The sequence below is a fragment of the Hippocampus guttulatus genome, chromosome 4 (assembly GCF_054856545.1).
Source record: "Hippocampus guttulatus isolate MCC_2025c chromosome 4, RoL_Hgut_1.0, whole genome shotgun sequence".
Classification (NCBI taxonomy): Eukaryota; Metazoa; Chordata; class Actinopteri; order Syngnathiformes; family Syngnathidae; genus Hippocampus; species Hippocampus guttulatus.
The window spans coordinates 21,496,154-21,508,461 of record NC_141264.1 but is presented as its reverse complement, the minus strand read 5'-3'; the positions used below and the strand labels follow the sequence as shown (position 1 = coordinate 21,508,461).

Genomic DNA, 12,308 nt, shown 5'->3' with positions numbered 1-12,308 from the left:
CTCAAAAAGTTGCACAAATTCCGAAGAATACTTTCCAAAAAACAGCAGACCTTCATATCTATTTTCGTTTTTTTTTTCTCTCCTGCCAATAACTCATTCATCCAGGTTTCCTCACAATTTAATTTCATTCAATGATTCTCTCAAGATGTTTTTTGTTTGTTTTCAACATCTATTTGCTTTAAGACATTCAATGTTAGGTAACCCCAAATCAAACTTCAGTGACAAATTTTTCATTAAGGATTCTTTCCGGCATTAATATGTATTGTGCAATACAGTATATGTGGGGTGGTACAAATTAAATTGTTGTGTATTTGCAATGTAATCTGTATTTTGGCATTCATCTCTAATTGGTCAACAAAGGGGCACATAACATATTGCTGTTGTGAAAGCACGACATACCGGTAAAAAAAGATGGATTGTCTTGCATTGTTCAATTATAATAATTTTGTGGAGCCGTGATGGCCGCATCCACCCAGCCTTCTGGGTGGCGCACCCTTTTTACTCATAAATTGCACAAATTCCATGGAACCATTTCGAAATGACAAGGAAGCTAAATCATACATGTTGTTTTTATTATTTTGCTCACTCTTGCCAATAAGTTTCATTCATTTCCTGTCAAAATGTAAAAATATATCCGTGCTTCCATTTGAAAAAACCCCCAAACAAATTATGTATTTTATAAAGGCGGGTTGTTTTGTATTAACCACATAGTTGCTTTCATCACTTTCGACTTCTGTCATTGTTGAGGGAAGAACCAACCAACCTCCAATGAGAAATGTGCCATTTAATATATTTTTTCCCAGTAATGAAACATTATACATTATATGTGGAATGATTTGAGTAAAACAAGTTTAACATGAGAGAATATGTTGCATCATAATATCAAATTCAGCGTTGAATGGATGAATTCCAAATTCCATATAGAATAGTTTCAAAAAGCCTTTTTTTCCTTGTTTTTTGGTCTCACCTGCCAATAATTTTCAGAGTTTATAGAATGGATGTAAATTTATTCAATGCTTCCATTGAACATATTCCATATGTTTGAGTATGTATTGAGGACTTTGTCAGGATAACGATGAAGAATCATCAAGAAACATCCGGTCATAGCTTTCTTTGATTGCTCCTAGTTTTAATTTCATTACAAGCTTGCATCTGAGACAACACCCCGCGCCCCCCGAAATTGTCTCACAATCTTTATAGGGCACCAAATCTGTCTACCCACTAATAATTGGATTGGTGTAGTCTGTGTGGGGATATTCAATGCCATAGTGCAGCACTAAATCACAGAGCATGCAAGAGGCGTGGCCTCAAAAGTTTGCCCGCAGGGTGGGGAGGACGGCCCAGTGTTGGCGCCAGATTCAACTAACTTCTCATTATGTTGGTCTTGCGGCAGTAAAGCAAATGAAGCTGCTTGTTGGTGGCACGGTGCGTGGGGGGTGCATTACGTCCGCCCATAGGAGTCGTATTCGCGTTCCTTGACGTAGTCGCTCGGCCGCAACGGGGGGTACTTGTCGGATCCGTCGATGCAGCTGACCACGGCATCGTTGTCGGGGTGGAGAAAGAAAGCCAGAGACTGGCGGGTGCTGCTGCAGTCGCCGGCCGGGGGGAGTAAAACTCTGTGGGGCTGATGGGCACATACAAATGACAAGCTTTGGATGATCACATGATGTGTCCGCCGCCGCCACCCTGGTTCCCACCTATTTTCTCACAGCATTTTTGCCCAGGTTCCAGTTATTTGGAGAAATACTTTAAATAAGTGAAAAGGCAGGGTAAATATGTGCACTTGCACGAAAACAAAAATCATCATTACTGCAGCAATTTATAACTGCCGGGGGTCTTTAGTATGGAAGCAAAAAACAAATTAGATAAGCCTTTCGGGAATTTGATTCTAATTTGTACGCATCAGAGTATTGTGCCCATCAGGATGACAGGGCTAAGATATTAAATAAAATACGGATAACATCTTAAAGTTGGTTGATATTTCACTTTTCTGTTATTTTGAAAGCGCTCACCGCAGAGACAAATTGGTCGCTGGTCCAACGCTGCATCATGTCGGCGATGTTGACGAGAACGGTTCCGGGTACGGAAGGAACGCAGATAAACTCGCGGGAACGATGGCGCACCTGAACACACACGCACGCACGCACGCACACGTTTGGTAATGACATTTAGACGCCATCGTCATCATTTTTTTTTTTTTTTTGCTTGCATACTTGGAGACCCTCAGCGTTCTGGAAAAGCAAAGTGATGCTCCCCCAGTCGGAATGCTCTCCGCATCGCAGCTGACCCTCCTTGGCTTGCTCACTGTTCACCGGCGGGTAGTAGGACGAACGTAGTGTCGTGTAGTTCTCTTCGGCTATGACGAGACACAACGAGGAACAATTTGAAACAAGTGTAGAACAGTTTTTACATTATTTATATGATGAATACATCATTTCCTGTAAGAGCAAAGCAGGTTTCGTGGCTAAATCTGAAAAGAAGTGTGACTTAGTGCAGCGTACTTCCAATCAGGCGGTGTGCGCTCAGGAAGATATCAGAGTCCACATCCAGACAAAGGGACATCACCCTCAAAATGCGCAGGCTCAACTCTTTGCAGCGGTGGAAAAAAGTCATCTGGGTCTCCTGGAATCCCGGGGCCGCCTCGGATGAGGGCCATTTCTATAGAGGAACCCAAATCCCAACGACTTTTTTTTTTTTTTTTGCGAAAGGATTCATCGCTGAGCTGATGCAAGCTAAAAAAAAAAAAAAAAAGCTTGTGCTTTCAATCCGTCGCACAGAATAAAATGCTTACTATGTCAGGATGCAGTGAAGTCAGGTTAAACGCCTCTTTTAGATCTCCAGGTTTTTCTGGATGTAACCTGAATGTGTACGAAAGCAGAATTGAAAATAAATCGTACTCGTTGGTTCAAAGGAGACAAAAAAAAATAGTGTACTCATGCACTTGGTTTACCCAATTTGTACAAAATCTTGCGACAGTGGAACCTTGATTTAACGTAATAATAGGGGTTAGGGGTCATCCGCTGGGTACGATTGTCCGTTCTATTGAAGTACTTTTTTTTTCGTAGAGTACCATCCATCTATCCATCCACTTTCCGATCCGCTTTATCCTCACAAGGGTCGCGGGGGGTGCTGGAGCCTATCCCAGCCGTCTTCGGGCTGTAGGCGGGGGACACCCTGAACCGGTTGCCAGCCAATGGCTAGGCACACAGAGACGAACAACCATTCGCTATCACACCTCGGGACAATTTCGAGTGTTCCATTAACTCTCTCAACCCTACCGAGATGTACACAATGCTGTCAGCCTACTCTAGTCTACCATCTATCTGTGACCCAGAAGTATGCGTACCAGTCTCTGTTTGTTAATTGTGTCACAGCATCCGTATAGAGCAGCAAATTGCGGAACTCACGGACTTCGGCGGCGACTGTACAAATGGCCGTTCAGAGCGGACCGGACACAAAATAATACCTTTCAGTTTCCATGGCTACCCAGCCGTGGTAGGGATTGACTGGGAAGGACTTCCTCACGAACAACCTCTTGAGCTGATCTGGCTGCAGGAAGAACCTTCTAGAAGCATCCATCACATGATCCACCTGCATGGAAATGCAGAACTTTTACTTGTTTTCCCTTTTTACAATCCGAAAAAGTTTTAATATTTGCACTAAAAGTAGAGATATAAAAAAATAAAAATAAACAAGGACAAGTACACAACAAATATGACAATACAGAACTCTTCTAACACCGTTGAGCGCTAAATTTGCAACGCAATCCTGGTTTTAAACATACATAAGAGGGCAGTTTAGTGGCCTCATTCATCGTGCACATGAAACGATCTTTAGCGACAATTATCAATTATTTGTACATAGCGCAGGGATGGGGAACCGGTACACCGGCAGGACATGAGTGGCCCTTGATTCACTTTCCTCAAAAACGTTTTTTCCCCCAAACCCAAACAAATCTTCAAAAAGAACTGATTGGCATTCTAAGTTTCCGCAAAACAAAAAAGATGAAAAAAAAATCCCCAAAAGGAAAAACAAATACAATTAGAATATACGAATCTAAGGGTGCCCATACTGCAAATATGATTGGTCATCAATAGTTTTGACTCATTTTATATGTTGCAGGTCAAATTGACCTGTTTGAAAAATGTAGAAAAAAATTATATAAATTAACTTAGTCTGCTGGCCTCCGTTTTCCATTTTTTTAAACATCAAAAACTGCATTCCATTATGTGATATTTTTTATGTGATTTAAAAAAAAAAACAACTAACATGGAGCAGGAGGTTAAATTTTAATATTATCAACCACCACTAGATGACAGACATTTCCTATATTACAAGGTGAGTAGGCCTAATAATTTCTGGGAGGATTTGGAATGATATGCAGGACTTTACCTTATAAAACCACAAATGAATGAGTTTATTTTTGTGGAAAAAAAAAGATAAAAATGAGTTCTTCCACTGAATGTTGGTTTCTTGTTCGGCAGTTGTGTGCCGTCCCTCAATGTCAATTTTGACCTTTGCACTGGAGGAAAAAAAACACAGTGTGAGATTACTTTGTTGTTTGCTTTCAACCATTTTTCTTGGGTTATGATAGTGGATTAGCAAGATATACTGTAAGTTTCAATATATGACTGAAATCTTTTACAGCATATAAACAAGCACAAAATATAATAGCGGACCTGGAATGCCAATTCAGTTTCGCCTCACCGTTTTTTAAAATTATTACTTTTGAAAGCTTTTGTTAAATTGTTAAATATTATCATTTTATATTTAAGCATTATAAATAAATAAAAAAGAGAGAGCTGTGTTCAACGAAGTCGTCCTCTCCTTTTTGCCCATTCTAAACGTAGAGCAATCCATCCAAAACCTACGAACCCCTCAACTTACACTTTTATTGTTGTTATTACAATTACTGTTTCTACTGAGTCTCACCTCCTCCTGCGTGATGCCAGTGTTCTTCAAAAAGACGAAGCCCACTTCCATAAAAGCTACTTTTAACACTCTGCTCAGTTGGTGAAGGTTTGCACTGGAAATATCCTCGACGCTGAGGCTAGCCACGCTAAAGTCGACCACCGGGATGCTCATCGTTTCGAATTAAAACGTCTAAAGACAAAAACAACAACAACAAAAAACGAACAGGTTAAAAAAACTAACCCCAAAAGAGCGTGGCACAAAACCCAAGACGCTCGATGACGTGTTACGCACCGTTATTTGGGCAGTTTTGTAGTCACGTGATCACCCCCCCGTCCAATCAGAGAGGCGCGGCCCTGATGTCACCACGACAGCCCACCTTTCGATGCCAACTCACAGAACACAGGTAATGTGGAGTCCACATTGATTGTGGACACAATACACAGCTTTTAACACAATTTCCTCTCATAAAAATACAAAAATGTCGAGATCAAGGGAGAAAGAGTGGAGCGTCTCTTTCGCCGGTTGTAGTTTTATGGGCATTTATTGCGCAATAATCTCCCCCCCCCCCCAAAAAAAATGGTGCCCCCCACCCATCCGTGTTAGACCACAATTGAGTCCAGTGGTGTTGATGGTCCATTACAGCCACCTACAGGATTTAACTGGAACTGCCTCACCTGTCAGAGTTAATGTGTAATTGTTTTTTGCCTTTTTCCCCCCCGTCACTGCGGTCTGCGTTTTTATAAACTTCTATTGTGAAGCAAATCAAATTCGCACAGGCCATGGCTGAGATCTGCCACAACTGCTGGGCAGATGCGCTCCGCTTCCTGCAAGATAACAATAAGGCAAAATCACCTAATTATTGTTAATCAAACCGGTAAATCTTAATGTGAAAATGCCCTGCACAGATCTTATAGACCGTGATCTGGTTGAGGTGTCGGTGAAAGTTCTAGAGTCTAGTGAGGTGCACTGGTGGCTAAACCCACATGTCATCGAGAACCTCCCACTTAAAACCCTCATAGTCGACCGTTTACGTTAAATGCAATATTTCTTTGAAGTGTCATAGCACAGTACTGCTTTTATTGTCATAAAGGGCAAAAAATCCCAAGGAATTAATATAAACTATATATGTATGGATAGCACAGATGCCGCTGAACATTTTGAGTGATTGAAAATAAAAAAAACACATGCTGGAATAATGCAACATACACAATTTTCAAAAATTGTAAAACGCGTAGGTTCGGTATCAGTTTTTTTCGAAGGGCATAAGGGTTTTAACCTAAAAAAAGGTAGCCCTCAATTTACGGTACCAAATACACGCCGACATGTGGTCACTCCAGAATGTTGTGTGTGTGTCCATTTTGTATGTTCTGGGCAGGGCCTTATTTGACACACCCAGTCTGCCTTGGGCCTTGCTTGATGTGGAGATTTTATTTCTTTAATCAGGATTCACATTTCAGTTGCCTCCGACTTGCTCACTCCACAATGTTGTGTGCGTCCGTGTTTATGTTGCTGTGAACTACGCAACTCATTTTTCATAACTTTTTAACACTTTACAATGTTAGTGGTCCAGCAGACTCTGACATGTGGTCATTCCACAGGGTTGTGTGTGTGTCCATGTTTACATTGCAGGTAGCAATTTATTTCAATCAGTCAATCAACCGGTCAATCACAACTTTGTGAGAGAGCTCTTTTCATACAAAGATTGTGATTAAAGGGGGTTTTACAGATTAAAATGATTCCCAGCCCCACAACCGCCCACCCACTTCTCAGGCCCCACCCTCTGATGAGTCAAACACACTGTCACGTTGCAAGGTGGTGGTGGATCCCAAAAAGCAGGCAGGAGGGAGGAGCAGGGTAAACTTGACGAATTGTATTTAAAACAAAGAAAACTAAATCCAAAACAAACAAAGTGCTAACAACCAAAACTAATCCAAAGTAGCAAAACAAAACCATGACTGTGGCAAAAAAAAATAACAGGAACAGAACCATGACAGAAACAAACTTGACAGCAACAAAGGAGGAACAACCAACCAACAAACAAACAAACAAACACACAAACAAACAAACAAACAAACCTGTCAGTAGCAAGAGCAAACAATGACCCGACACTGAGTGTTCGGGCTGGCAGTCCTTTTAAAGCCCTAATTATCTATGACCAACAGGTGTGCAGCTGCCGGGGGAGCCCTACAGTGCCACCTGTTGGTCCCTAAACCGAATCATGACACACACGATCACGGTTATATTCACCCTACTTGACCCTCTCCTCTGCCTTTGGAGCGCAGGTACTGTGAGAGTTCATACGTTACAAGCAGTTCTGAAAGATAAGAAGGATCAAGACCATTAAGGGGCATAAACTATTAAAAGAATCTTGAAATCGATCTTAAAACAAACAGGGAGCCAATGCAGTGATTCACCAGGCGAGACAGAGATATACAACTGTGTATTACCAGCGTAGCTGAAAGTTGACTCCTTTCTCGTGTTGACATCACCGAAAATTAAAAAGCTGAATTTGTTGAAGTTGGGACTCATATTGAATTATATCCATCTCATGATTACAAATTTCAAATGTATTAGTTTTGAGTACTTTGATCCTGGAAGGAGAAGAGCTTGAAGATTATTTTTATGAGCTCTGCCCCTCCCTCGATGTTATGAAAAGAGTTCTGTAAACTGATCTTGTCTGTTGCGCAACACTGCCCATGTGCGTATGAGAATGAGAGCTTGTGTGTGAGGCGTCGAAGATTTGAGAGGATGTTCGCCCGGGGTAAAGAGTGGAATATTTCCTTTGCTGGCTGTGGTTTCCGCAGTGTTTACTACCTGGGAGCGGTGACGAGCATCCTGGAGCGAGCGCCGCACTTGGTGCGCGGGGCCTCCAAGATCTGTGGAGCGTCGTCGGGATGCCTGGTGGCCGCGGCGTTGACCGTCGGACTTCCCATCGGTGAGAAAGCCTCACTCTAAAATAAACCTGAAAAAAGGAACCGTGAATGAAACCACACCCCCCTGACGGGGGCCAACACGGTGTAGCGTCAACAATAATCAGCAAAATGCTGACGTTTTTCCAAACGGGGTCCTCAGAGCAATTGTACGCGGACGTGCTGGCGGTGGCCAAGGAGGCGAGAAAGCATCACCTTAGCATCTTCCACCCGACCTTCAGTCTCCAGCGAACGGTTCGCAACTCCCTGCTGGAGAAGCTTCCGGCGGATGCCCACCGGCGAGCCTCGGGGAGGCTCTGCGTGTCCCTCACCAGGATGAGCGACGGGAGCAACGTCCTGGTGTCCCACTTTGACAGCAGGGAGGAGCTCATACAGGTGGGTCGCTCACTTCAGAGCACGGGTCTCAAACATGTGTAAGCTTATGTTATATTATTAATTATCATTTTATGTTTGAGCATCATATTATTTCATGTTAAGCATACCTAAATTATATTCTGTTGTTTAATAATTGCTTAGACATTTTTTTTTATGTTGATAGGTTCTGATTGGCTGTTAAAGTAAGAGAAGCAGGAAGTGATTTTAGTTACGGGGGTTGTGTTCAGAATCAGAATCAGAATCATCTTTATTGGCCAAGTATGTAGAACACACAAGGAATTTGTCTCCGGTATAACACGCTGCATTAGTATCATCGTAAACAACAAATCATTGAACCATTTTAGAGTAACCAGTAGCAGTATTTGTAGTACAAGAAGAGTGACTACGTCAGTGACTGTTTAAGGAGTTAATGGCTAGAGGGAAGAAGCTGTTTAAGTGTCTACTGGATTTGGTGCGCATGGATCTGTAGCGTCTGCCTGAGGGGAGTAGCTGGAAAAGGTGGTGGGCAGGGTGCGGGGGATCCAGGAGGATTTTCCGTGCCCTTGTCTTGATTCTTGCAGTGTGCAAGTCCTCAAGAGTGGGTAGGGCGGTGCCAACGATTTTTTCCGCCGTCCTAACTGTCCGTTGAAGTCGGATTTTGTCCTTTTTTGTGGCGGCCCCAAACCAAACCGTGATGGAAGAACACAGGATTGATTCGATGACTGCCGTGTAGAACTGTCGTAGCACCTCCTGTGGCAGGCCATGCTTCCTCAGCAGCCTCAGGAAGTACATCCTCTTCTCGGACGTGCTGCGGTGCAGACGTTTTTTTTCCCCGCTTTTTATTAAACTGCATTGAAGGATTCCATCTCTGCATCTGTCATTCGCAAAGAAGAGCCATCCACTGAAAAACAACGAACCCCTCAACTTACACTTGGATCGTCGAGGGCCGCTGTCCTACGCGTTTCTTTAGTCAATTGCAGCTGAGTGGCACATCGTTTAGAGCAGGGTTCCAATCAGGTGTGTCGGAGGAGGCAAACATCTAAAACATGCAGTTTTCAGGCTATGAAAGGCTATGCTTTAGAACAAGGGGTGTCAAACTCATTTTTTTCCCCCGCCGGCCACTTTGGAGTTACGTTTTCCCTCGTTGCGTCAGTGAAGCCGAATGAACTTTTAATCATCTCTTCGCATAACTTGTTCACAACCAATTGATGGATTACAGGTTTTGAAATCACTCAAGTCAACTATTTGTATGTTAAATTAGGCTTAAAGTTTCTTTTTTTTTCCCCCAGACAATGCTCTTTTTTTTGGTGAAGTTTCTCTTCAACTCTTACCTGGCTGACAGTTTTGGCTGTCACTTCAGCCTTCATCAGAGATGCCACTGCTTCCTTGTGACATGCCTTAAAAACAGCCATTTTGTTTTTTGTTTGTTCCATTATTGTTGAAGTGAGTGTAAACAGGGTCACAAAATTATTGCAAAATCGCATCCTCATTTATTATACATGATGATTTTGCATTTCAGTACAGATTTTAGCAAGGATCATGTAAATTGAAACCCAGGATTTTCTTTCGTGGGCCACATAAAATGATGTGGCGGGCCGGACCTGGCCCCCGGGCCTCGACTTTGACACCTGTGCTTGAGAATGTTCAACTCGCATTATTTTGTCCACGTTTGATTCCATCTATTATTTCTGCCAATGTTTTTGTCTCCATGTTTGAATCACATTATTGCGTAGGTGTTCAAATCCATCTACATCAATGTTAGACCCATCTGATAGTGTTGGTGTTTGATTTACATTCTCGTGTCTATGACTGTAGGTCCTGATGTGCAGCTGCTTCTTTCCAGTCTACTGTGGCTTGATTCCACCTTCCTACAGAGGACAAGTGAGCCAATACCGAAAAAGGCAAACCACGACGATATCATTACCTTTCTTTCTATTAATAAAGTAGGAACCGGTCTGTCTCTTAGCTATACATGGATGGAGCTCTGAGCAACAACATGCCGCTGTTGGAGCATCCTAACACCATCACGGTGGCCCCATTCTGCAGTGAGAGTGACATCAGCCCCAAAGATGGCGCTTGGACCGCCATCTCCGTGCACTGCAATAACCTCAACATCCAGGTGACCGCGGGAAACGTGCGGCGCATTTACACCTCCTTCCTGCCCCCTGCACCAGAGGTTAGGGTTGACTAACCTTATTTGACTCCGTTTTATCCCAAAACTGACTCACATTTTTTTCAATGTTTGATTCACAATATTGTGCCCAAGTTAGATTCAATGTTTGACTCCAAGTTTGACTCATATTTTGTCCATGTTTGACTCACATTATCTTGCCCATTTTATTACTTTGTTTGACTCGCATTGTATCCAAAATTGCCTATGACTTTAATATGTTTGACTCACTTATTGTGTTTGAAAAGATATTTGACTCAGATTGTTCTGACTCTCATTTTTTTTTCCATGTTTGACTCACACTATCGTAAGTTTGGCGTTTGACTCGGTGTCTCCACAGTAAAGCATTTGACTCACATTGTGTTCAACTAACATTGTATAATGTTCTTCTTCGACCTCATGGTGGACTCGCATAATAACGTCAATGTTTGATAGGCATGCGTCCATGTTTGACTCCATGTTTGGGACTCATACAATAATATCAGCCTGTGTTTGACTCATAGGAGCTGGCTGAGATCTTCTACAGTGGCTACACAGATGCTCTCTGCTTCCTGAGACAAGAAGGTAAGAGTTTAATATATATTTCGTTTCTTTTTTCTTTTTTCTGTACACAAATCTGCGTGTTCCAGATCTGTTGGGTACATCTTCTCCAGAGGAGCCGATGGACAAGGTTGACATTACAGAGACAGCTTCGGGGGACCAACCATGGTGGCTGAAGCACAAACATGCACAACAACTCCCGCTCAACATCAAGAGAGGTGAAACCATCCAAAGTAAAAATATACTGTTTACATTCATATCCAAGTTTCAATTAAAATTAGAATCCAAATCAATGAGAGGAAAAAATAAATAAAACCTTTTAAAAAATGACTTTTTAACTTAAAAGCAGTTTCCATGTTTCAAGTCACATTTTGATCATGTGAACTGTCATAAAAATGCAAAAACAACTTCAATATTTTGTCTCCTGTGTGTGCATGCGAACAGTATTATGTGCGGCGTGCAGGGATGGAGGCGATGTACTTGGAAGACGAGGATTGTGTCCACTTGAAGTTTTTTACCGGATACTGACGCCACTGGTGCTTGCGGTTGAGCTGATCTTGCTTCTTTTTAAGAGGTAAAGTGAAAAATATTTCATCCATAACAGTGGTTCAATTGCCAAAAATGAATGCTTACAAGCAAACGTCTCACATGATGGCAATTTGTCCATTTCGCAGTCGAGTGGGTGTGGCATAGGGGCGTTACTAACATTGGATAAATTCTGCCTAACAACAAGCCACAATGTCATTTTCTTACTCCTCGGTGGTTATAAAAGATCATTTGATTAGTGACCTATTGTCGTCACGATTTTGATTGGCAGCCTGACACCACCAACAAAGCTATACGAAAACATAGCAGCAGTTGCCATGACAACAGCTGCAGAAAGAAGTGCGCGTGTGTTCGTGTATGTTAACCATATGTACAGTAGATGTTCCGAAAGCTTTTTTTGGTGCAAAATTCAATCTATTTTTTGAAATAGATCATTCAAATATGCAATGCATTTGTTTAAAAAAAAAAAAAGTCAAATACTCCACTAATCAATAACACAATACTGACCCTATTTAGCGATCATTTCAATGTCGACCTTTTCAATTACATGTACTTGTATTTAGTGCCATTTCCTCAGTAGGATTATTTGAATTTGTCTTTCTTTTTTGACATTACATTTTAAGAAGTGCCTTTTTTATTTAATAGAACTTATTGCGTGACATTTGTATTTATCAAATAGTATTTGTATTGAATTGAATTTGATTTATTGAATTTTTAATTTTTTCATGGCTACTGTATTTAATCAATGGCAATTTTTTTATTTTGTTGAATTTTTACTTATCGATTGGCTGACTGGAATTTGTATTCATTGCATGGCATTCATATTTAATAAATGACATTTGCATTTATTTAAC

The 12,308-nt window shown here is 41.7% G+C and overlaps 2 protein-coding genes and 1 long non-coding RNA gene across 5 annotated transcripts; 1 reads left to right on the top strand and 2 right to left on the bottom strand.

The window, feature by feature from the left end:
- Positions 1-766: 766 nt before the first annotated feature.
- Positions 767-5,394, bottom strand: LOC147206553 (uncharacterized). 2 transcript variants are annotated; one of them, XM_086110170.1, is made up of 8 exons: positions 5,206-5,394; positions 4,933-5,103; positions 3,467-3,591; positions 2,792-2,858; positions 2,502-2,658; positions 2,214-2,356; positions 2,013-2,123; positions 767-1,624 (listed from the first exon to the last, which is right to left on the bottom strand). In XM_086110170.1, exons 2-8 carry the CDS (start codon positions 5,083-5,085, stop codon positions 1,442-1,444), a joined length of 939 nt encoding a protein of 312 aa, XP_085966296.1. In that variant the 5' UTR covers positions 5,086-5,103; positions 5,206-5,394; the 3' UTR covers positions 767-1,441. The 2 variants fall into 2 exon arrangements, with proteins under 2 accessions (XP_085966296.1, XP_085966297.1); XM_086110171.1 differs by lacking the exon at positions 5,206-5,394 and adding an exon at positions 4,393-4,522 and having other exon boundaries at positions 4,933-5,082.
- A 1,659-nt stretch (positions 5,395-7,053) lies between these two features.
- Positions 7,054-8,151, bottom strand: LOC147206552 (uncharacterized). Its single transcript, XR_015100707.1, has 3 exons — positions 8,040-8,151; positions 7,729-7,876; positions 7,054-7,228 (listed from the first exon to the last, which is right to left on the bottom strand). It is a non-coding gene; the product is annotated as an uncharacterized LOC147206552 (long non-coding RNA).
- On the top strand, positions 7,614-12,254 carry LOC147206551 (patatin-like phospholipase domain-containing protein 2). 2 transcript variants are annotated; one of them, XM_086109247.1, is made up of 7 exons: positions 7,614-7,849; positions 7,987-8,219; positions 10,014-10,079; positions 10,165-10,374; positions 10,872-10,932; positions 10,998-11,126; positions 11,353-12,254. In XM_086109247.1, the coding sequence occupies exons 1-7, from the start codon at positions 7,663-7,665 to the stop codon at positions 11,484-11,486; spliced, it is 1,020 nt and encodes a 339-aa protein (XP_085965373.1). In that variant the 5' UTR covers positions 7,614-7,662; the 3' UTR covers positions 11,487-12,254. The 2 variants fall into 2 exon arrangements, with proteins under 2 accessions (XP_085965373.1, XP_085965371.1); XM_086109245.1 differs by having other exon boundaries at positions 10,998-11,141.
- Positions 12,255-12,308: the final 54 nt, after the last annotated feature.